The sequence below is a fragment of the Tauraco erythrolophus genome, chromosome 1, assembly GCF_009769465.1.
Source record: "Tauraco erythrolophus isolate bTauEry1 chromosome 1, bTauEry1.pri, whole genome shotgun sequence".
Lineage (NCBI taxonomy): Eukaryota > Metazoa > Chordata > Aves > Musophagiformes > Musophagidae > Tauraco > Tauraco erythrolophus.
In genome coordinates, this window is record NC_141465.1 from 7,914,492 (window position 1) to 7,939,913 (window position 25,422).

The 25,422-nt window shown below is 43.5% G+C and overlaps 1 protein-coding gene across 1 annotated transcript in view; it reads left to right on the forward strand.

The window, feature by feature from the left end:
- The window catches only part of NME7 (NME/NM23 family member 7), an 83,359-nt gene that overhangs the window by 52,919 nt on the left and 5,018 nt on the right, over positions 1-25,422 (forward strand). The window contains exon 11 of the mRNA XM_086622821.1: positions 12,547-12,654. Coding sequence (XP_086478947.1) covers positions 12,547-12,654 — 108 coding nt within the window. The remainder of the gene's footprint in view (positions 1-12,546; positions 12,655-25,422) is intronic.

The following is a 25,422-nucleotide window of genomic DNA, read 5'->3' on the forward strand; positions in this document are numbered from 1 at the left end:
AAAATGCTTGCTTGCCTAGTTTCTTTTAGCATTTGCATGTTTGTTTTTTAAATAATGGTAGCTAATACATTTCAAAATCCTGTATCTTTATTGTAACTCTGCTTACATATTTTAGATGGATTAAGGAGAAAAGTTTTGTTTCTTACTACTGTAGAAAAAGAGGTAAGCTTCTAACGTAGCAGGTGATCGTGTGATAGCAGCCTGGAATAGATAAAAATGTAATTTTACACTGGTAGGCTGATCAAAGGTAATCTGCAGAGTTCTCTCTAGGGTTTGTTTCTCTCAGCTACACTGCATTAAAATGTAATTTACCTCACCTATGAGAGGGTCATAATGCTTTTTTAAAAAAAAATATTCTTCCTCCTTGTGAAAATACAGTCTTTGTGGGTAAGACACAGAGCTGGTCGTCAGAATTTTTACGTTGTAGTCTCCTCCTGCGGTCCCAGGAGGTCTGCCTTCCTTGGTGATTCTTTTTATTTTGTTGTTGTTGGTTTTTTCCCCCCACTTCCTCCTGTGGACTGTTCTGTTATGGTTCTGCTGTAGCTGCTGAGGTTTCCGAGAATAGATTCAATAATACATTCAGTCCATAAAGGCACAAGGTAAGAGCCTTTTCGAGAACGTGATGGTTCTGGGTTAATTTCAGCCTGTGTGGTTGTTTTCTTTGCTTCCCTTGTGTTCTGTTTGGTTACAGCAGACAGCAAATCACACTTTCACATTGGACAGTGATGTTTTTGAATACGTAAAAGTAATCTCTGAAAAGAAGCATTCAAGCAGAAACCAAATTCTGTATAACCTCAGTTCTTCCTTGGAAAAAGGAAGCAGTGTTTCCAGAAGATATGGGAAGTGCTGAGGTCACTCTGTCTGGGAAAGAAAATGATACCGTTGCTGCACTGAACAACCTTTTCTCCTTCGTCAGTTTCTTAGCATCCTGGTCACAGTGACCTTGTGTGTTTGCAGAATCTTTGATTGGAACAGATTGAAAGCATTTGCTTACATGGCTGACTCAGGCTTTTGTTGACTGTAGATAGCCTTGTCCTTCACTTGAATCCTTCCTGACTTCTGGTTGGAACATTATAGTTTTGTAGTGCTATTACATATACTTCAAGTTACGAAATAATACCAATAATATCACCAGTAAAAAAACTATTAAGAAAATAGTAAGCCAAGGTAGACCTTGGTAGAACAGACTGCAAGAGCTTTTTCTAGAGCACTACAGAAGGCAGTTGGCAAGAGTCAGCACACAAAGGTGCTTGTTGAGAATGTGCAACAGAGGAAATTATAGATGAGTAGAAAAGGGCAGTAGAGCACTTACTTTTCCATATAACCATGATGACGTTGTGATCTTGGGTATCCTGAAGTTGACTGTAGCTGTCCCAAAAGGTTTCACGTCTTTCAGTCGGCAGCTTTCAGTCAGTAGTCAATTCTTGGATGCATGTGACTTTTTTTTTCTTTTTTTTAAGATGCCTTGGAATAAATAGGTGAAGATGATCAGACCTATTAAACTCTTACCCAGAGGACTGCTTATTCAGGCTCTGCTTGTATAATAAATTGGTGGCAGAGCTAATAATAACCAAATAGAAAAGGAGCTGCAGATCACAGTGTATCTTATGTACTCTTGATGATAAACTGATGCACAAAAGAGATTGATCTGAGAGGAACTGATCACTGCTGGAAGGAGATCTATCAGTTTCTCAAGTGAGTTTCCGCTAAGAGGGATCAGTTGGCTTTCTAGGTGGCATAGGTGGTATCCTGGTACTGTATATTGCAACAGGGTGTGTATGGACTGAAATTCCCTAGGTGCTTTGCATGCCATTGTAGTAATGCAAGAAGTACATGCTGTGGCCAGAGGCGTATCTGCAGTTATTTTCTGCTTGAGCTACGTTATTGAAGGCTTCAGAGTGTGTGAAAACAAATACCGTGACCTACTCTTTTGTAACAAAAAGAAGCAGGTAGTCTGGTTTTGCATTTCTGATGATGATGGGTATTATTATTATTGTTGTTGTTACTATTATAAATCCTCTTCTCTGCAATTGTGGACAGCCATGAGAACAGCTGCAGTAATAGTTTGTATTCTGTACCACTGGTCTCATTGACTGTGGACACTATTAACTAAACAAAGGCATTAAAAAAAATGGATATAAAATTATTAACTCAGATGCTGAGAATCTGCTGAATAATTTGGGGTGCTGCCTGCTGGTCTGTTTGGTTTAGGCTGACATTCTCTGTTGTACTGCAGGGCCACCTGAGCAGAATTTTTAGCAGCTTCTTTCGCTTAAAGTATGATAGACTGCATGCGATGTGCACATCGGACTTCCCTTGGATGCTCCTACTAAAAAGTTTTCCCTTTCTCTGCGTCCCTTGACTTCCCAGATCAAGGGACTAGAACGAGGTCGGAGTGGAAGATGGCTGAGCAGTTCTTCACGTTCCCATGGCAGCTCTCAAGTTCCCCTAAGTGACCTGGCATGGCCTGAGTTTTGCAGACTGTGGCTTATGATCAGAGTGCTACACAGGAGCTAAAGCAGCATTAAATCAGGTGGAGGGAATAGTTGAGGAAGTGCTCTGGGATTCAAAAGATCTGAGCTAAGTGCTAGATGTTTAACTTGTGGTCCTCGTGAAATATGTATTTCTTTGTGCCCCTGGGAAATTACTATGTCTCTGTCTTGGTTTCCCACTCCAAAAAACAGAGTCCATTCTGCTCCTATGTTCTGTTCTTTGTGTCTTCATATAAGTTTTCCAGGCCAGGAACTGTCTCTTCGTATGTATAGGAACACGGACTAGGACAGCTAGTCCTGAACACAGCAGGGGCTTTTAAAAAACAGTTATAACACAAACAATGAGTGGTTCCTTCCATCAGAACAGGGCTGTTCACAACTATGTGGGAAGAGGTGGCAGCACGGCTGCCTGCAAGGAGAAACTTACTGTTGGATTGAAGAAGCTCGAGGGCACAGAGTGTAAGAGAAAGCTCTCTCCTATGCTAAGGCCCGAATGGGAAGGATCTCTGGGGTTTGCAGCAGATTCGTGAGTTTTGTCTTTCAGTTCATCTGCGTCTTTTGTTAAAGTGGATGGTCTGAAGTTGGTTCAGCTAGGGAAATCTCAGTAGAACTTTGAAGCAGTTTTTTCTGTTTTGCAAAGTGTAAAGCTCAGATATCTGGACTGCTTTTGCAAATGTAAAATTCCATCTAAAAAATTTCAGAGGAAAAAATAATTTATATTTTTTTCTTGTTCTTACAGGCGAAAACTCAGCCAAGATATCTGCAGACTAAAAATAATGTCTCGTAGCTTCATAGTGACTTTCACTGGAGGCTCTCCAGATATTTTGCTAACACGAATTAATGAAATCTCAAAATATCCCTTGCAGCCTAGTATTTTTTTTATCCTTGTTTTATAGATGAATTAATAAACTGGATGAAATTCTGGATGCCTTGAAGGCACTGGAAAAGCATCAGCAGGACCAATATTTCACCTTTAAAGCTTAAAGTAAAGCAACTAATAATCAAAATATTCGTTATTGCACCCAGATAATACAACAAGATAGATAGATATTTTATCTTTATTCCTATTTTGTGACCAACTTACATTTGATATATTAGTTATCCCCAGGCTTCACCATCCAACCCAGTTTACATGTAACTCAGAAGTGTGGTTGCTGGCTCTTATCTAAGTTCAGCCCTTTGATGATGACAGATAGACACACAATACAACAGTAAAAAAATTTCTGAGCAGGGCAGTTATCGTTAGAATTGCTTAAGCATCAACCAGAAATGCCAAGGCCAGTGAAAATGCTATCTCAAGCTGGCAAATGTGCCACGTTTGCTGCCCACAGCAGAGAGTCTGTGGAGGGTTGGTGCAGCACCTTTGGGCTGCCAGAGAGGAGGAGTGGTAGGGGATGTGTGGGAGTGAAGCAGAGAGAATCAAAGTGCCTAAAGGGATGGAGGGTGAGAAGAAGACAGTGTAACAACTTCTACAGACTTGTGAGCTTCCGAAAAATTGCCAACGTTAGAGTATGAAAGATAATTTTAGGTCCGTTAACAAAACTTCCAAAAGATACAGGGCTTCAGACTGGTAGTTCAGAGGTAGGCTGACTTTAAAATTAACAGAAAAGCAGATGGATATTTTTTTTTTTTTCACTCAGACCAGAGTAGGCTTTTGTAACCAAATAAACTATTATTTGATTACTTGATGCTACTGTTGCAAAACTATTTGATTTTGGAAGGAGGTGAGCCTCAGCAGCACTTTTTACAGCCTTGCAATTGAAAATTTGGCTGCTGTTGCCTGGATCAGATCGTTTAATTTGCTGGACAAACCTTTATGTACTGTTTCAAGTACATAACTATATGTGCACAGACTTGGCTCAGTTAAAGGTGGGAGAAACTTGTTAAGATGGCCAGTAAGTGATTTGAGACAGAAATATTTTACCATCAGTCAGGAGAAGACATCCTGAATGTCTAGGTCAAACGCATAGTACTCAGGAGACAGAAGAGTAGGCTAAATATTATAAAGACTTCAAATGCAAGCTTTCCAGATTCTTCAGAACCTGTATATCAGTTTGTTTTGTGATAAAGACTAAAAGATGAGGGTGTGTTTGGAGGGTGTTGTTTTGGTTTGATTTTTTTTTTTCGATATATGGGAAGTACAAAAGACTTTGTGATATCACTGGCTCCCTTGGAAGTGTGCGCAAGGCCATCGATACTGACTCCGTATTTGTACATGACGTTGCTGCAGCTCATGTGGAACACAAAGAAAGAGAAAATACGTCACTCTGTCAACAAGAGACTTCTGTTCTGGATTGGTTTGTGAAATGCAAGCTGAAGGAAGCCTATTGCATTCTTTTTAACATTGACCTGGTTTTGTATTAAGGAGCTTTCTGCAGTATCTTTCAACAGGCAGGCCCCAGGTTTCAGGGCAAAATGTGTTCTTCCCCAGCTAAAGACTTTAAAGTGGTAACAGCATCATCCTATGCAGATTTTTCTCTATATAAATACAGACAAAAAAACTTAGCTCTGCATTTAGTGGTGATAAAATGGACCCCAGATCGATGCAGGAGTAGAAGATTGTTGTGTTCTGCAGCAGCTGATGTTGAGTGCAAGGTGGCTCATTGCAGGAAACTGAGGAACATAAACCAGGTCAGAATTGAGGTAGCTAGAGAGGAAGCACACACATCAAAATTTGGCTCGAGTTTGGAAGGAGTATGTGCTGCAAAGAAAACATGTGAAGCAAGCTGAGAAAAGCTAGCCCTTGTGGTATCGTGCACAAGATCAACAAGATCATCTGTGACCACACGTTTCGTTTTGACAGTTCAGCCTTTGTCTTCAGATGAGAACTTCTGTGAAGGATGTATCAGACTGATCAACTGAGGTTGGTCCCACAGTAACAATAGCACTAAGGTGTTTCTTAGGTTGAATAAGCATTACAGGACATGCTTGTCTAGTAGTGTAGTCTGCATGACAGAGACTGTGCTGCTTTTATCATTTTACCCCTTGCTGATGGCTTGTGTGGGATTGAGTATTTTGTGCAGCTCCCTGCTGCAACCAGCAGTGTGTGATATGACCGGTCCCCTGAAAATAAAAGCCAACTGAAGAGCTGTGATGATGACGGGAAGAGAAGAGAGGAGCACTCATCCTACCTACCTTACGTAGCTGTTGTACTGCAAAAGAATCTTTTTTTTTTTCCCCTGAAAGGGCTTATCACCCTCCGCTCACTACAGAGGAAGCTCAGGTGCCTTCCTGAGATGAGGCAGTCAGCTTCCCAATCGCTAAAGCTAAGCCAGAAAAATTGCACAGTGAGTGGTGGAATTTACATTATTTTGTTTGTTCACAGTTAATGTGTATTCTGTTCTCTTCACAAGGGCGTAGCTGGTCCTTAAAGGGAGAAAGGCACTTGCTTGTTTGCCTGATGCTGACTACTGCCTTCTGAACCAGTTGGCACCCTCAAGGGGAAAGAGGGACCATGTCTTTCGTGACAGCAGTGAAGCATGAAGAACTGGAGAAGAAAAAAGCTTCATGGGTGCAGGGTGGGAAAGCAGAGCTGGCAGACCAAGTCAGCATACTGTCTTCACAAAGAGTGATGAATGAGAAATGCCAAGAAGAGCAAGGAGCAGACATGCAGTCAGGGCTTAGATAGAGAAGGAAGGCAAAGTGTTTTACAGGGGGGCTTAGAGGGGACTGTGCAGTATTTGTTGCAGCCCCAAGAAGTGCTCTGAGTGCTGCTGACCTGAAAGCGAACCTAAAAGAATGAACCTTCCCTGGGAACACACTGCGGGTAGGAGAGAGTTTGATCACAAACTCTCTTATTTTTATTCTGCTTTACTCAAGAGGACCAGTAATGAATTTTCAAGGTTCCTCTGTTCCAGTTCGTGTTCAGGTAGAACAAAGTTTTAGGCTGTGAAAGTTCCTTCCTGTGTTTTTGGTCCATTCAGAGTTTATGCTATTTTCTGCTGAGGAGGGAGGAAATGCTTGCTGCGCAGTCAGTAGTCACCTCTTCGGCTTTTTCTTGAATGCCATTTAAACAATGACAAAGCATGATGAAATATTTAAGAGCAGTGGACTTTCAGCCTTTCTAGAAACCAAAGTAAGTATTCAGGGCAGATTCTTTAAAAAACCTGGCCAAATTTTCTTGAAATCTACAGTTTTGGCTGGAATATGTTACTGTTCTATATAACCTCCCATCCACCCCGTGAAAAAAACAGCCATTTGAAGGAAAAGCAGTTAATGAGCTTTGCTCATGAGTATGTTTATGATTTTTCAGTCTGATTTTGACATATTACTGGCAGTGGTGACATTTTTGTTTCCTTTCACTTGTATAGAAATAGATTTTAGAATGTGCTAAGTACTTCATACAGGCAGTGTTGCACTGGGCACAGTTACGTGATAGAAGCATGAAATATATGCATCTGTATCTTGTGTAGGAGAAGGATCTTCAAAGGTGTAGCTGTAGATCAAAGCCCAGCCTGTAAGGTGTGGTCAAATAGCCTGCTGAATAAGACCAAAGAGGCTGCTTTTGGTACAGCAGCCCTGGTTTGTTTTGCTGTAGACAGTGTATTCATCATGTGAGATGCAAGTTTGTGACACCCCCATTTACACATGCACATGAAGTTCCAGCGCGCACATTTTACTCTCATGCATATGGTAGAGCTGTAGCTGCACTTAACTCCTCCATCATCTCACTCTCAACTCCTTTCAAAAAGTTTTTGAAAACCAGTACACAAAATACATACTCTGGAAACTAGACTCAACAGAGAGTTTAGGAAAGAGGTTTGAAAGGGGATGGAAGGGTGTAGGGGAACCAACCCAAACCTGATTATTATATTTGTATCTCCCTGTTGTTGCAGATGAGGCCCTATAAATAAAAAGCTTGGCAAGCTTCCTGTCATGGAGCAGAAGAGTGAATATTAACATGTGCTATGAGGAATAAGTTCTGTAAGGAAATATGTTCCTCTTTCCCAGAAATGTTCCCAAGATTTCCAGCCATGCATACACAGGGACACCTATATATGATCTATACAGCTCTTTGCATCTTCGTCATTTACACAGGCCTTGTTCCTTGAGGGTTCCTCAGTGGTGTAGTAAGAAAGTGATGAATTGTAAAACTTTGGAATCAATAATTATTGTCCTCTTTTGTCTATGTAAATATAAGCAGAGACTGCTTTACCTCTTGTCTTGTTTGGTAACTGATGGCAAGAAAGGCTTATTTAGAGTCTTATTAATCTAGTACTAACAATGTAAAGTGCTGGAGGACCTACCTTTGTGGACTTCTGATCTACTGCAACCCCAAGCAGAACAAGAATTAGTCCCTTTTTGTGCAACATGGCTGATGAGTTTCCTGGAGGGTAGGAGAATGCGTAGCAACCTGTGTTGAAAAACTGAAGGAAGAAGAGGAGATTGCATACTGCAACAGTAGGAGCTTTTGCTGATGTTAGTGAGAGAGAGTGAGTCCAAGAGAAGAAGTATGAGGTCTTCTGATACGAAGTTGGGAAGCAGAAATGAATGAGAGCTTAGGACAAATGAGAAGTCAGAAGGCCATATAGCTGCTTTTAAAGAAAGAAAGGGGGTGGGAGAAAAGGAAATGAGTTTGGTGAGGAAGATGGGTCAAGGGAAAACTTGGAAAAGTTTCATAAGCAGCAGTGTTTTTGGACCTGTTGGAGGACAGAACTTTTTGAGCAAAAGAGTTTGATGGATAGGAAATAAACAGAATATCTGAGCTGTTTCTTGCTAAAGTGTTTCCAAAGATTTTATAGCCACATTAATTTTTTCTAATATGCCCAAACTTTCCTTAAAATAGTTGAAAGCCTAGTGCTGTTGCTGGCTTTCTGAGAGCTCGTTGCTACTGGAATCAACAGTTGTTTCAAGGAAGGCTTGATTGAAGTGTGACATAGCTATAGTTAACTGGCATGTGACTTTTGTTTCTCCAGCAGACTTTCTTATCGCAAGCCTTTAATGAGGGCCATGTAAAGGAGGTTTTTTTTTGTCTCCTAGGGTCTTTTTTTTTTTTTAAAGTGAAACTCTTGAACTTTCTTCTGAAGCAAAATTTGTTTGCTATTGAGTGTATCTTATTCAAATATCCTTGACATCCATATCCAAAGATCCTGTATGACCTGTGACGTACACACAGTAACAATGGGGAACTAAAACTTCACCTCGAAGCATGTTTTGAGTTAGACACTGTCGTGGTTTTTGGACTGAGGGTTGAGACAAGAACCGAAAGGGAGCACCCACCAAACATGGTCCCGGGCAAAACATCACTCAGGCTTTCTTAATAAAACAAAACAATTTATTAACAGTTACTAAACAAAAGACAAAAGGGAACGAAAACCGGTTACTTGAGAGGAGAAAGAGAAAACAAGGCCAGATCTTAAAACAACAACCTCCCCACCCCCTATTTTCTTTCCTTCCTGGCTCTACCTCCCCCCCGGTGGCATAGGGGGACAGGGAATGGGGGAGTGCAGGTCAGTTCATCCATGCTGTTAACTGACGCGCCTTTCTTAAAGGAGGAGGAGTCTTTACACCATTTTTCCCTTGCTTCGGTGGATCCCCTACTCACGAAGAAAAAGTCCCCAAACTTTTCCAGCGTAAGTCCTGCCCGCAGGATTGCAATCCTCCCTATGGATCGCACCAGTTCGGGCTTTACCAGTCTCGGCCTCTTAGGGAGCTGCTGCCACTCGTGTCGGCCGTCCCACGGATTCCAGATGCCTCCACGACCTCATCGTGCATTCCATGCCCCATTGTTAACAGTACCTGGTCGCGCATTCCCTGCTCCACGACCTCTCCCGGGCTCAGGCATCTCCTTGCCGACGTGGGTTTCTCCACAGGCCACGAGTGGGTCGCTGCTCCGCCGAGTACACCCTGGCTGCAGGGGGGCCGCCTGCCATCTTCACACCGATTGCAAGGGAAACCTCAGCTCCAGTACACCTCCTCCTGCTCCATCTTGGCTGACCTGGTCGTTGTGGTTGTCTTCTCTTAGATATTAATCCTCTCTGGAGGAGCTCGGCCCGGCAGGCACCCCGGGAGTGGGGCGCTTACCGAGTCCCCCATGCGGCTCCCCGGCGCCATCTTGAGCACATGGCGCCGGCCCGGGCCCGGGCAGCCGCCCAGCCGGGAGCGAGGGCAGCGCCCTCCTGCTCTCTCCTCGCTCCTGAGCAAAGAGCCCCTTCCCGCCCCTTTGTCCCAACTTAAATAGGGCAATTCGCAGAGGCGCCGATTTGGCTCAGCCTCCCCCGGGGGGGATGGGACTCAGATCTGGTGGCACAGGGAGCAAATCCCCTCCCCTGCCACCAGAACACCCCCCCACACATCAAACTATCACAGACACACTCCAAGCATTAAAGCAGTTTGTCTTCCAAATGGATAACAGATCTAGGTTACTAGGTAAGAGATCACCATAATTGTCAATTCTTATTACAGGTGTCATGGAATGACACAGTATCTGACCAATAGAGGTCAGTTCAATAAAAGTCAGGAGCAATTCAACCAGTCTACCAGCTTCCCAAGAAAGACAAGACCCTTGTATCCAACCCACCTGCCCACCCTGGGCAGCTGGCTAAGTTGGAGGGTGTTTGCCTGACCTATCCAGGGACCTCGCCGGCAGCACAATGAGTCATCCTCCCTTACATTAAAGTTTCTGGAAACTTATATTCAAACAACAAATTTTAATACTGATGCTCGTGACAGGGTACGGATTCAAAGACAGCCGGTGATAGGGACTGACTGCAAAAATAGATTTGATTTAGAACAATATAAACTAGAACTGATCAGTGATAATACTCAATAGCTAGCAAAATGTTAGTAAGTACATGCACATAACACAGAGCTCTCACCCAACAGGCGTCCCAACTCAGGGGGTGAAGAGAGGTTCAGCCCGTTTACTGATCCCAGACGTTTTGATGGAAGTCTTCGCCCCTAACATCCCCCTTCTCTTTAGCCATTTTATACTATTTCTTTACTTTTAGGTGGAGCTTTGAGTGACTCTAGTCATACATATTACAATGACATTATAATGAGCAAAGTTCAGCTTCAGGGCACGATCCCACCATTGTGGTTGAGGAGGCAGTTGCGGTCCAGCTTTCTTGACAGCAGCTGTGATGTTATCTTCTGATAACAGGAACAAGTCGTGGTACCTCTGCACCACTCTACTCCCCATTTCAGGGATATTGCACATTCCATCCAGCCAGATGCAGGCCTTACCCATTCACACATCTGTTCCCGCACACTCTGTTCCTGGGAACAGCAACTGTATATCACCTCAAAGCTGCTCTAATATTACAGCTCATTGTTTAAGATGTAAGCTGAACTTTGGGGGACAATATTCTCCCATTCCCCCAATTCCTGTTATTTTTCCACAACAGGAAAATATCTAGGCCTTGCTGGGCTAAGAGAAGATCTTGCTCTTAAAGTCCAATTGTCTTAGTTCTAAAATGAGACACGACAAGTGGGTAAAGCTGGAAAGCGGCTAAAGAATGTTGTCAGATAATGCTCTTGTGAGGTCTTTTTGGACTAGTCTAAAACATTCACTGCCATCCCAGAAGACAGTGTGGATCCTGCAAGTGGTTCTCATCTATACCTGTGCAAAGTTTTCCAGGTCAGCCAAGAGCCACTGCTGAAGTCGCTTTGAACCCATTTGACACGGAAACTTAAGAAATGCTCGGACGATCCAGTCTGGTGACTCGGCTGTGGGAGCAGCAGCCTCCAGCTGTGACTCCGAAACAAACACCTGGGATTGACACAGTGAAACTGCGCTGGCTGCTTCCAAAGTGATTACACCTTAATGTACCCAGTGCCTTTTCAGAAAGGGGCTGATGTATGCTGTGTTGGCAAGAAAGAACACTTTTTTTTTTTTAAATTTTTATTCAGTAGCTGTAGTCTGAGTTTGTCATCGGCCTGTCCCCTCACAGGCAGCAGTGCTCAGGAGGCACTCATGGAAGACTGTCCAAAGGGTTTAAAGGAGGGAAAACTGGATTAATGCCATCACCAGTGGATTTTAAAAGGAGGCACACTGTGCATGAGATAGGCTTGGAGAAGAGCTCCACAGAGTTGGAGGGTGTCTTCCAGGGTGTTGGGAAGAGAGGCCCACAAGGTGTAGCATAGTTGATATAGGAAAGGGGTTAAAAGACAACGCTGCAAGATGATGGAGGGAGAGCCAATGAAGGCAGTCTTCTGCAGTATAAGATGGGAGGTATACCATAGTAAAGAGGTAAGGGAGGAATGTTATCTCAGGACCTGAGTGGTATCTGCTGTAGTAAGAGAAACACTCTGAGAGACCAAGGAGGTGTTTGGCATTGTAGAATCATAGAATCATAGAATCGTTAGGGCTGGAAGGGACCTTCAAAGGCCATCTAGTCCAACCCCCCTGCAAGGAACAGGGATATCTCCAACTAGATCAGGTTGCTCAGGGCCTCATCCAACCGGGCCTTGAACGTCTCCAGGGATGGAGCATCCACCACCTCTCTGGGCAACCTGTTCCATTGTAGATGAAGAGGAGCTTTGAAACATCAACTTCAAAGAACAGAGAAAGATGTACAGAGAGTCTGGACTGATCCTCAGAGAGGGTCCGAAGTTGGCACTACTCACAGTGTCACAGAAGCACTGCAGAGGGGTGACCAAGAGGCTGTTCAGTAGCTGGCCTTCACAAACGTCAGGTTCTGAGGCAGATAGCTCAGTATTAGGGGGAGGCAGTCTGCAAGGTGGTGCACTTGTGTCTGCTCACTAAGGACAGCACATTCCATGCTTGACAGCTGCAGCATTGTTAACATGAGGTAATTGTATTAATATGAGTGGCAGGAAGGTGTATGTGTAATATGAAGGGTCCTGCATTTCCCTGGAGGTAGCTTGATTGGCCCAATTTCAAGCAGATAGTTTTCACAATCTTGGTCATGGCTTTTCAGCAATTGCATAGGTGTGTAGTGCAAGCTGGAATCTCCCTCTTCATTTTCTTTCATAGTGTACCAAACATATATTAATAGCACTGTAATGTTTTACTTGTAAGATTCTATTGCATTCACAATGTAAAGGACCAGTGTGGTTCACAGAGGTCTTTTCATTTTCCTGTGTTCAATAGGAAATAGCCCGTCATCTCCGACCTGGAACTCTGCGTGCTGTCTTTGGGAGGAACAAGATTCAGAATGCTGTCCACTGCACAGACCTACCTGAAGATGGACTTTTGGAGGTAAGACCTGCTAAACAAACATGTGCTTTTATGCCATAGGAAGTTTTAAAGTGAAAAGCTGTACTTGACACTGTTTTAAGCTGTTGAAGTGTTTTATACGTGGAGTAGCTGTGCTAGAGACCAGTGATAAACTAAAAACAAAAGCGAAGAGTTTATTAAGAACATTTAACTTGGTTAATTCTAATACTGTTAAAAATTCATCCATGCAGTTTTCTTGAGTGAATATAGTACAATTAAGTATTTAATGAAGTGAAAATCAAGAGTCTTCTCTTTAGCTGAATGTGTCCTTGGGGCTGGATGTCAGCACCTTACAACACTTCTGCAGGGACCCTTTCTTAGCACTTTCTCAGATGACCATCATGACTCCTGATCTGGATTGTCTCTACAGTAAGCTTGTGTGGGTCTTGGAATATTACAGGCACTAGGAATTTAAATTTTCCAGATAAGATCCAGGTTTATTTGTTAGACAGTCATAATTACGCATATCAGTTGGTATTTCCTGTGTTTTATGTTATCTTACTAATTATTATCTGATATTGGCTTTGTGTGCTTTCATTATAGCCCAATAAAATGGGAAAACATTAAATTAAGGGAGTTTATAAAGACAGAAGTACTCACTATGAAAACCAGAACAAGCTTACTCGCTTAATTCCATGCCTCAAAACTAAAGTCTGTACAAGGACATTGAAGCAGTGTATAAACGTGCCTTGGATGGATCTCTGCATCAATGCAGATGTTTTTCCAGTGCACGCATAGCTTCTCTGTACTGTCTTACATGTGTTTGTGAGTGTTTTGCTGTCAAACTATAGCAGAACGATGGAGCAGCAAGAGTTTTCCTAGCTTGGATAATTTTACACTGCCAACAGGGTGTTTTCATTGAGGAGAGAGGAAGAGCTCACTGCGACACCGTCTCCCTTCATGACATAAAATCAGATCTGTGAGTCAAAGTGCTGTTTGCCAGGAAATTGCATCTAGTTTAAGGAATAGGCTAGTGAAATTCAACACTGAGAATGGCAGCCAGTATCGGCAAAGTTGCAGCTTTTTAAGCAATTTCCAAGCTGTCATTAAAAGTTGACAACTTCTAGTTTCTGCTCAAAGGGACTAAATTTAAACAAGCAATCAGGTATTTGTCACCACATGCCTAAAATCCCTCAGTCATGGCTTTTCAATGGCAGCAGAAAAAAATGCATAGCCTGCCAGGGAAAAATTAAAGTCTTACCAACACTCCCAGAGCATTTTAGTACTTAAAGGGGGCCTACAGGAAAGCTGGAGAGGGTCTTTTTACAAGGGCGTGTAGTGATAGGACAAGGGGCAGTGGCTTTAAACTGAAAGAGGGGAGATTTAGATTAGATCTACGGAAGAAATTTTTCACTCAGAGGGTGGTGAGGCACTGGAACAGGTTGCCCAGAGAAGCTGTAGATGCCCCATCCCTGGAAGTGTTCAAGGCCAGGCTGGATGAGGCTTTGGGCAACCTGGTGTAGTGGAGGGTTTCCCTGCCCATGGCAGGGGGATTGGAACTAGATGATCTTTGTGGTCCTTTCCAACCCTAACCATTCTATGATTCTATGATTCAGCAGAATTCTCTCTCGTGTCCACTGTCTGTCTCCTTTATGCTGATGCAAGGCAGATTGTTTGGTGGTTGTTTAAATTTACAGCTGCTATAAGTGAGAGGTGGGTAGGACAAAGCAGCTGAATTGCTTCTTCAAACCAAAAATGGAGGCTGGAGTTCTTTCTCAAGGTCTCCACTACGTGCATTTGTCCCTTGTATCCCACAGCTGAATTGTAAGCTAAGTTCTTGATCTAGTATTACTCTGACTACACACTTTGCAGTTCCCATTGCAGACTGGTCATTTTATTTATTGGTTGGATTTTTTTTTTGGGGGGGTGGGAGGTGTCTGAATCTTTTTTTAACATAGTCATAACTGTACACGGAAAGTAGCTTTTATCTGTCTGTAATTTCTTCTATAACAGTCCAGGTTAAGCCAGCAGTTGTAAAGGACATCGGTCAATGCTCTTTGATGAGTAAATAAAGCAGTGAATGTTCATTCTGATTGTTTGGCAAATAAACATTATAACGTAAACTACAGAAACCTTTTTACTACTAGAGCTTTAATTCTTGGAGTATCTTTAGATCTGTGTTCTGTAAGAAATGTAGTGGCCTGAAAACCCAGGCAAGCAAAATGAAAAATAACCTTTGGATTTGCGTAAGTGCAAGGGCTTGTCACATCTGATGAGAAAGAAATGATACGGTATACGTGGAGATCATCCTTGGGAAGCTCCGTGAGCTTTTCTGTGAGAGAAGCACAAATCCAGTCACAGAGGTCTCGTCTGCTGGCAAGCAGAAACCAGAGCTTCCTCCCCCTGCAGCCCCGATAACCAAGACAGCGCTGTAGGTGCTGGGCTAGAGCCGAGTGACTGTGGGGCGTGCAAGACCACCGTAGAGGGAAACTGAGCCAGACTAACGTTTTTAGGAAATACGTGGTTCAGCAAATGGTGGTGAATGTTTTAATTCCTTAATGGCTAACTGAATATTTTAATATCCTGAGTTTAATAGAGTTTAGTCCTCAGCCTCAGAGAAGGTGAATTCAGAGACAGGTAAGGCACTTGTCATTGAGAAGAGTGACCTTGGCCATGTTGGCTCCCCCTCAAGAGGTAGCAGTGGGACTTGCTGCTTTTGATATGGAGTTAGCCTACATTGGTTATGGCCGTGTTGTGGTAGGAAATGTTAATTGTTGCTGAGATGTTAATGCTGCTCTTCCTATAAAAGCTTTACAGTATCATTGTGGGAAAGCTTTCTAGTAGAGGGGGGAGTCTGGAGTAAATTTCAGAGAAAAACATGACCTACTAGGTTTATACTACAAAGACAAATGATCCTTTTTAAAATCCAAAGAATGTGAATTCATCTCTAGCAGTTGTCTTCCTTTCTCCAGGTGGCATTGGTTTTTTGTACAGTATTAATACTCTGCTACAGATATTACCCAGCATAGCTCCAAAAACCAGCTTATTTGCAAATTCTTACACTCCTGATGTTTTGCTGATGACAAGTAAGTTTGACAATCTGATTTCAGGCACAAGAGCTAGGAACTCCAGAGTTTCAAATCTAACTCTGATGCTGATTTTATCTGAGCTTGGCTAAGCCGCGTTTCAAAGTTTAGCATGAAAGTGTTTGGCTCTGAAATTCTGTATGAAGATGTTCTGATTTCTATTTCTCTTCTCCAAAATGAAATATTAAATGCAACAAATTTTAGAAAGGAAACTGCAGAATCACTGTTACAAATAATGTAATGAAATTTCTAACACTTTTTTTTTCCCCCAATTCCCACTACATACATACTTCTAGGGTTTTTTGGGGGGTGAGTTGGTTTTGGTTGATTGGTTGATTTTGGTTTTGGATGGTTTTGTGGTGGTGGTGGTGGCTTTTGTTTTCCCAGAATAGGAAATATCTTAATTACTCTTCTGAAAATGAGTCAGCTTTCTTGGAGAGAGGAAGCTTTCTGGAAGATGATGTAAGCTTTCTGAAACTCTTGGTGAATCAGAAAGGTGGACCTTAGGAGTTACAGCCCAAAAGCAGGCAGAGCCAGCCTGATATGCCGTGAATAAAGATGTTTCCTGCCTTTAATTCAGATCTTCTGTACCACCGTGACCATGTTTGATGGCTGAACCATCCTTTTCCAGAGGTTCCCATTTCCAGTGCAGCCTCTCCTTAAAGGTCTAAGGGCTGCAGAGTGGAAGTCCCAGTATCTCTGATCTTGAATTGAGCCCAGTGGGTTTGTACAAAGAAAGCCTTAGCTGTGTCTCTTGGCTGTCCTGTGGGGTACTTACGCTGTTAATGCTAAAGCAGTTTCTTAGGGGTCCCTGCCACAGTCCTGACTCCATTGCGGCCACATGTTTGGTGTGCACATCGCCAGGGTCAGCAGTGCCCAAAGGACCTTGGAGACAAGGTGCTCAAAGGGACTGCTGCTGTTGCCACTTTGTGAATAGGAAGCTGAACAGGTTGGTCTGTGTGTTAATTGGTTTTGTGACTTCTGAACTTCCAGAACCAAATGGAGATGAAAAGGGGAGATACCTGGTTAACCCACTGTCCTATCATGAGCCCTACATGCACAGTATTTACGGAAGCACAAAAAAGACGTGTTCCTGTGTAGAAGGGAACACAATAGGGCTTTCCTGAGGATTCAGTTAGGCATCCTTAGTGCCAGATATGGCTTGTTTTAAGATTTCTTCACCCTTCTCTGAAGTTTTCATCACTCACAGTTTAAGATCTAACTGAAATTTGAAAAGTTTTTGCAATGGCAGCTGCTGTCTCATTATCCATAAATGGAGCTATATCCTTGACTTCTTAGAGGAGATGAGATCAGTAGCTGAGAGCTAGATCAAATGCTTGCTGAAGTTAATAGCCAAACTCTAGGTGACTTTGGTGGTTCATACTTAGTTCACAGTCACTAGGAAGGGCAAGGTAGTGACCTTTCTCCGAAAAATCATGACCAAGGAGTACTCAGGGAAAGAAGAGAGAACAGCACTGTCTTGGAAACAGCAAAGACTAAGTAAGAGTCAGCTTGTGCACCTAGTTATAGAACACTATATTTAAATTAATGTACTACAGCAGTTTTTCAATGTTGTTTTTTTTTTTTTTTTTAGTTAGACCTCTTTTCCGTGGACCTGGAAAAAGGAAAGTTCATTTTTAATCTTGAAAAAACCACAAACAAACAAACAAACAAACCCCAAAAGCAAATACCAGCACTTGCTTTCACCAGTTTGACCCTTAACTCCTGTCTTTGTTCTACAAACTACTTCACATTTTAGGCAGTGACTAAAGCATGCCAGAATTAATGAATAACTCACTTTGGCCCAAGAGAAGAGGGCAGATACAGTTGAGTCTAAAAGGCAACTGGTCACTGGAAAAAATCAGTGTATTTTCAGTTGTAAAGCTGTAACTGCTTCTTTTATTCCTAGTTTAGTGATACAGGAGGAGGGTGAATATTGCCCCGGAGCCTCTTGGATGAGCTCTTCGACTTACTGGGTCAGGCACTTATTTATTCACTGCATAGCCTCGCATGTCCTTGTATTGGTGCAAAATGTATTTTCACGAGTGGCAATGGATAGACACGAAGAGCTCAGAACGGTCCATTTTCTCAGCCTTATCATCAGTTTCCCATTTTAATGAGGAAAGGAAAGAAAGGAGGAAGTAGAGAAGGGAGTCTGATAGTGATGGAGTACTTATGAGACGATGGGGTTTCGTAAGTGAAGGCTAAACCAACAGTTTCTTCGTTTTTCTGATCAACTGATGTTGCATAGGACATTCATTCAGAGCAGGGATTTGCATTTGTTTCCCACATCCAAAGCAGGTACTGCTCTACCTCCTGTCATTTTTTTTCTCTTTTATATAAAGCAGGTACTATTTGGAGCAAGCAAACAATCACAGTATTCACTTGCATTCACGTTCCTTCTTAGTCAGGTAGAGCAAGGACTGGAACATGCGTGTTTTATATGCCAAATAAGTGCTCTGTTTAACAGACCAGAGACGGTTTTGCATTTCTGTCTTTCATGTACACATGGTAAAAGATGATTCTGTTTCTCAACTCACCGTCTTTGACCTGAGGAATATTTCTGATAAATATCTTGTTGAAATAGATGCTTGCAAACCATTGGATCTGATGAGTCATCATTCTCTAGACAAAACAAGTTTCCTTGAAACTAGTCATTCCTGGACTAGTTTTAATCAAAGTGCTTGATACGAGGTGTTGTGGCTACCAGACTTCACAGTTTATGTGCCTCCTTAAACAAGTGAAGGCAAATTAAAAATCAGTCAATGAAGGTCTTATTCACATCGCTGGAAGTACAGTGAGTAAAACTTTCCACAGGAGGTGGTGCTGTACACACACCTCACCTCCTTGAGTCTCAAGTGGCTGAGCACCTTTCAGATTATGCAGAAATCCACATCATCTGCAACCGTTGAAAAACTGGTAGCTGAGACCTGCAGTTACAAGAAAACCAGTATTTCTGGGTTTTGGCATGCTCTGCCTGTAAATTGTTGCCCATACTGTGCAGTTGAAGGTATTTTTTTGGAAGCAGTTCCCTAAGGGCATTTGTACTCTGGGGACAATAGACTGCACACGTCTGGGGTAACCTGAAAGGTCTCTCCATTGAGGTGCAACCTGCTGTGTCTGAGCTGTCAACCCGAGCTTTGTGTTCCGATGCCACAGTGTTTGGGCAGAGTCAGTCTCATGGAGTTTCTTTGCCGCATGAAAAAATGCGTAATAGTCATACGTGTGTGTGTGTGTGTGTACTTACACGTAGAGGGAGAGCGTGCTGCCATCAGTAACACATGCATCGAGAAGGATTTGCTGTGGGATGGGTTAAAATTGAGTTCTGGGTGAAATAACCTTCTCCCTGTTGCCAAGGAAGATGCTGCTATTAGGTGACTAAATGTTCTAGTGGATAATAATGTGGCAATTGCTGCAAGAGTGTGCTTACCTGTGCCTGTGTGTGTCTGGTACTCTGTGTGTGAGACTGTGGAGAGGGGTGGGCTGTTAAGCCGGTTTTCCTGGGAGCGGAGGATGTGCCCACTTCCTTCTCAGTCTCGCATCCCCACGGGTGCCCTTTCCACTGACTCCTCGGGTGCTGCGTGCCTACCTCCGCATGGCTGCGGGGTGCCGTCAGGCTCTGCCTTGGGCACTGGGATTGTGGAGGGAGATGTGTCGGTTTTCAGTGTCGTGGGCAGCTTTCCAGCCAGGCAGCAGCAAGGACCTCCTCGAGTATCGTTTGCTGGCCTTCTCCCTTGCCTCGGAGCTATGTGCGGCATCCGCAGGCATGAAAATAGACTATTGAAGGGGGATGGTTTTGCTGTTATCAAAGAGTGGGTTTCATTTGTCTTCTGAGAGAGCTATCACGACGGTTGGGTTTTGCCCTACGACTTCGTTGAATTTCAGCTGTGCAGTGGTGTTCAGGAGTGAGGCTGGGGACTGGCAGACTGTGCAACGTGCTGCTGGAAGCTCCTCTTCCCCTTGCTCAGCCTCTCACCGGTGAGACTGGCTTACTGCTTCTGAGGCATTTAAGCAAACGAGCAATATCATCTCACTGTGCAGATCAGCTCTGGCGGTCTGACGGTTGGAGACTCGCACAAGTTCTGGCACTGGAAGTTCAGCTGGCTGGATCCAGCCTTGGGGAGATGGGAGGTGATGTTGTACGATAAGCGGTGACAGGACGGGCCAGTTCAGCAGGTGTGTTTTGTCCGGGCAAGGCTGTGGACGACTAAAACCAGCAGCGTTTTCCTCAGACTTGGTATTAACAGTGCTCTGAGGAGTGTTTAGAGCTGCGCTGCTCCTGGGCTTTTGGTGCAGCATGTCTTCCACCTGCTAGAAGCCAGCTGTCCTTGGTCTGGTGTTCCGGATAGTGCCAGGAGAAGCACGTCTTGTGCCTCCTTTCCCTTTGCCTTTGTTTGGGGAGGCTGGGAGGAGGGTGGTGTTTTAGCAAGCTGTTTGGAGTGGGCAAGGGGGGCACTCGCCTTGCAGCAGGGGGACACGACAAATGCTTCCCATAACTGTTTCCGTAAGAACAGAGTCCTGTTACAGAAGCGCTCTGCTGGCCGCCAACCAGTGCTTTTTCTGTGTGCTGCTTCCTTGCCTGCCTGCTGCCGTTGCCTTGACACGTGGGCTTGCTGCAAGGTACTTGCCATCATCCACCCTGGAAATGCCTTTGTACCAGGAGTGCTGATCCGTGGGGTTGGGGTTATAGTGCAGCGGTTTAGGATGGAAGGCATCAGAAGGATGCAGCTCTGTTAAACTAATCTTTTTGGTGCATCGAGGTGTAGTCCAAGCAATTTAATAAAGCATGTCAATGAGTAACTCTCAGAAGCGTCAATGTGCTTAGTGTGGAATTTGTGTATGTCGCACTCGGAACAAAGGTCTCCTGCATTGCTCGTTACCGATTAACTTGTCTGGTATTATGCAAGCTGCCTCCACCAGCTGAGAACTAACTCTCCCCATTCACAGGGCAGTGCAGCTTGTAAAACATTACACAGCAGAAGTGCATAGCATGGCAATGAACCTTTCACTGAGGGCATTTCAGCTGCACAGCATTTCCCTCGGGAGTCTTTAAAATATTAATAAAGAAGCCATTGTTTCACTCAGTCATACGGTAATTTTGCAATGAAATCTTTTATTAGGGGCCCATATTGAGCTGCATAATCCAGGGTAAGATGCTTTTAATCATCTCCAGTGAAAAGAAACAAAAAAAATTATAGGATTTGGGTGAGGTTGGTTTTTGGTGGGTTTTTTTGCAAGTTTTCATCAAAGCAGAGCTATTTTTGTCTGTCAGTTGGAAATTTCAGTTTCTCCTGGTACAAAATGATCTGTCAGATAATGGTTATTATGATTCAAGTGCTTCTCCATTTTAACTCTCTGAGACTTTTTATCAAACAGCTATGGGAACAGGTTGGAAAGAATCTGGAGTGTAGGAAAACTTCATCTTATTTGGTGGTGGTTTTGCCTATCAGAGGATGTTAGCCAGCACTGGAATTCTGTTTCACAATGTTTCCTGATGCTGCAAATATACTTGTTCAGAGAATTAAGTAATCTTTTTGCCTAGGCCTACCTGACGATAAATTAAAATTAAAAATAGCAATAATAGTGGGATGGATTTTGAACATGTTGGTGATTTCTCTCTTTAAAAAAACAATAATAATTATCATATGATTAGGTCACCTGCAGTGTAATTTTGAACATAAGTTGTATGATTATTATACTTGTGGGCCAGACAGGCAAACTAAACGAGAAACTTGTTTAAACAGAGTTGTGAAATAGTTCAGTTCTTGTGCTTCCACTTCTGGGTAAGACCCGAGGTCCAGTTGCCCCTCGTTCTGCCAACTAGGAGGTTTATAAGTGCCAGAGAGGAGAAGTTAAAGAGTGTGAACGAAGCAGCTGCCAAAGCTCTTTAAGTTTCACCTGATCCCAAAGGTAACCTATGTGATAAACAGGGCTTGGCTTTTGGCACGTGTTCACGTTGCGCTGAGCAAGGTGATTTTGTGGAGGGGAGGTCAAGGCAGAGGGAAGGCGTGACGCTTCTTGATAACTCATCTGAGGCCCAGGTTATGTCTTTGAGGCTGCTGGCTTCTTTCTTTCCCTTGGCATGTTCTCATTTCGAACCAAAAAGCCCAGGTACTCTTTCCTTCACCCTTCTTCCTCCAGCTGAAGCATAGCAACAATTTAGCTGCAACTCAGCTGCGTGATGGGCAGACTACAGCGAAGAAGAGAAAAAAGCCCAGGGGAACAGCTTGTACAGTAAAAACAGGAAGGGGACACTGTAGTTACACAGCCAGAATCCCCTTTTGTTTCTTGAGCAAGGGGTCCTGCCGCTTTTTGGGGGTAAGAGAAGCACTGTTTTCCTGGAACACACGCTGCTGGGTAATGCAGATGTATTTTTACGTGGATTCCTATTATTGACCTCAGCTGGTTGCACCTCCCACCTCTCTCTCAGAAGTCAAGTAGGCAAATCATTAGCTGTATCGGTACTTTCCGTGCAGGTTTACCCTTTCCCTCACCAGTGCAACTTTCTTGACTGACTACTGTAAACCAGCAGTAGTTAAGAGGAGAATTTGTTAGCTATCTGCATACATGTATTGAAATGTATGTGGAACATGGGAGGCAAAAATGAAAGCCAAATGTGTTAATACATGTAGGAGACTGTGAACAAGATTTCCTGTCTTGCATAAATGTTAATACTGTGGTATATCTTGAGTTGAGAGTTTATTAAGCTCTAGAAACCACTTCTTCTTCCATGAGTAATAACTAACGATTCAAAGTGTAGTATCATACCAGTATTGGTGGTGTGTTGTGATACTACCAGGATCTCAGGCACTGGGCATGATGATCTTGCACTTAGCAGCTGTGCAAACGGAACAAGATAGCAGCGGTCACCTGAAAGGCCGCTGGCTGTAGTAAGAGCCAGATTATCCCTCTTCCTCTTTAACCCTAAGTGCATTGGCATACAGGTGGGGAATGATACATCTACAAGTGTATCTTGTAGATATATCTACAAGTAGGCAAGTCACTGAGCAAGAGGCACTTAAGTGGCCGGAGTTGCTAAGTGGGCAAGTTTCCTTCTGTGTTGGTGTCAATGGTAGTTACTGCTGATCTGTGGGGAGAGGCAGAGACTGTCTGGCCACAAACCACCATCTATGGGGACTTTCTCTGGTAACTGCCTTACTCAGTTCAGCTATTGAATAGGATCTCGGTCACTCAGGTGGCAAGAGTCTAGTCTTGTCATGACGGTGCATGGTTCAGCACAGAGCGGGAGTGTTGAAATTGCAGAGAGCTGCTGAGACTTGAAACAAGCTCTTGGTCTCTTAATACTGACCCATTCCACAGGGGAATTGAGCTTTCTAGATTCAGTGACATGGCTCAGAAGATACTTTGGGCACTGCACTGGGGGAATCTATGCTGTTAGTCTGGTGGTTCATTTCCAGTCAGCACAGAAAGTCACAGTCTAGACGGGCTTGTGGTGGTGCACACAAGGCTACTACTTATGGACTGGGTGGTACTTCTGTTTGGCTGGTTTTTTCCAGAATATTCAGAGTATTTTATTACTGTCTTATCTGTCATAACTTTTACCCTGCTGCCAGGTGTAGCCTGTTGGGTCTTCTGGCCAAATGCTACACTGTAGAACATTGTAGTTGCTCAGGAAGAGCTTTAAATGCTGTCTGCCTTCTACTTCATTTGTTTGCTTGTTGCTTCCATCCTCGCTTGATTCCGTGATGTGGGTGGAAACACATTCTTGTTCTCTTTCTGCGGCCACTTCCTCCTCCATTGGCCATAATCTGGTTGCTTGTGAGGACTATGACCTTCAGTGCTCTCTGAATAGGCTGAGAGCCTTAGCTCGGCATTGGCAAGGAGCCCCCACAAACGTTCATACATTGGCTTGTATGAACACTCCCAAACCAGGCTTTACTTACATATTTCAGGTGCTTTTCAGTACTTCTATCCAGTATTCAGGACATGTTTGCAGCTTGCATTGACATCTGTGGTGGCGTGCTTAGCGTCTTGTCTGTACCTAAGCTGACTGGTTCCAGGGCATTGTACAAGAGCTCCACAAGAGCTCCTGACTTCGAGGCAGGTAAGCGTCCCTCAAGTGTGAAGTGCAGAGGCAGTGATCCTGGTGGCTGAGTGAACTGCTTGGGATCCTTGGGAAAGCAGTACTTGCTGTCATGTTGTAGCTCTTCATGCGAGATGAGAGCCAGGACCTTTCACTCTAGTTCATTCCTGGCTCTACCAGACCAGTGATCTCTTCTGATGGTCACCACAGATGTTGCTAAGGGAGGAGTAGAGCTCTTGGTGTGAGAGCCCTGGGCTAAGATGTTTAGTCCGAGCTACTGTGCAGTTGGTTTATGCCGTGGAGCAGGGAGATTCGGTGAACCTGCGCCTTCTTATTAAATCTGCAAGTATCTATACTTCAGAAATCAGTGGTCTGAGTCAGCACAGTACTTATGTATGATGTAAAACCAGTACTTTGTTATTTTAAATAAGAAGTTTTTGATTTCACTTATTTTTCTTGTAGTCTTACAGAGTAAATAGCATAAAACTCACTTTCTTGGTGTCCTGGTTGTGGTGTTGTCGTGGTTTTTTTTTTAACCCCCGCTGACAGCTAAGCACCACACAGCCACTCACTCACCTCCAGTGGGGTAGGAGGGGAGAATCAGAAGAGTAAAAATGAGAAAACTCGTGGATTGAGATAAAAGACAGCTTAATAGGGAAAGCAAAAGCCACGCATGCAAGCAAAGCGAAACAAGGAATTCATTCACCACTTCCTCTGGGCAGGCAGGTGTTCAGCCATCTCCAGGAAAGCAGGGCTCCACCACATGTAATAATTACTTGGGAAGAAAAACACCATCACTCCAAACATCCCCCCTTTTCCTTCTTCTTCCCCCAGCTTTATATGCTGAGCATGGCATCATATGGTGTGGAATATCCCTTTGGTCAGCTGGGATCAGCTGTCCCAGCTGTGTCCCCTCCCAACTCCTTGTGCACCCCCAGCCTGCTCGCTGGTGGAGTGGGGTGAGAAGCAGCAAAGGCCTTGACTCTGTGTAAGCACTGCTCAGCAGTAACAAAAACATCCCTGTGTTATCTACACTGTTTTCAGCACAAATCCAAAACAGCCCCATACCAGCTACTGTGAAGAAAATCACAGCTAAAACCAGCACAGGTGTAATGAATTATTGTCTTGTCTTCTCATTTACATCCTGTTTGGAATTCGTATTTCTCTAATCTTTCATTTTATGGTACGATTTCCAAATAGCTTCCATTGCCCTTCTCTTTCACTGTGTTTTCAGAGTTGAACATAACCGTACGCTGTGTTCGAGGAGACTGTGTTAACAGCACATAGCATAAAAGCAGAATATGCTCCACGTTCTCCTGTAGTGTTGTTTTAATAAAATCTTCCATTGCAAAGTTTTATTTTTCGGTACATAGGATTTTCTGTCCCAGCTGTACTTAAGAAATTAACTTGGACAGTTGAAGTGCATGTGTACAAATTGTTCTGCCTTGGGCAGCCTGACCGGCTTTATTTCTTACAGTGCATGATCATGATGCTTGAGAGAGAGGCAGGAGTGACTAACTTCCCTTTTTTTTTTTTTTTTTTTTCCCCATCAAACTTCCTGAGACTAAGCATTCTTCAGGTTCATGGGGGAAAATAATTCTTTATTTTCAGAACAAATAATACAGTGAGTAAGTAGACTCTCTTCTTTGAGAGTTTCCTTACTTCTGGACTGCTTGTGGC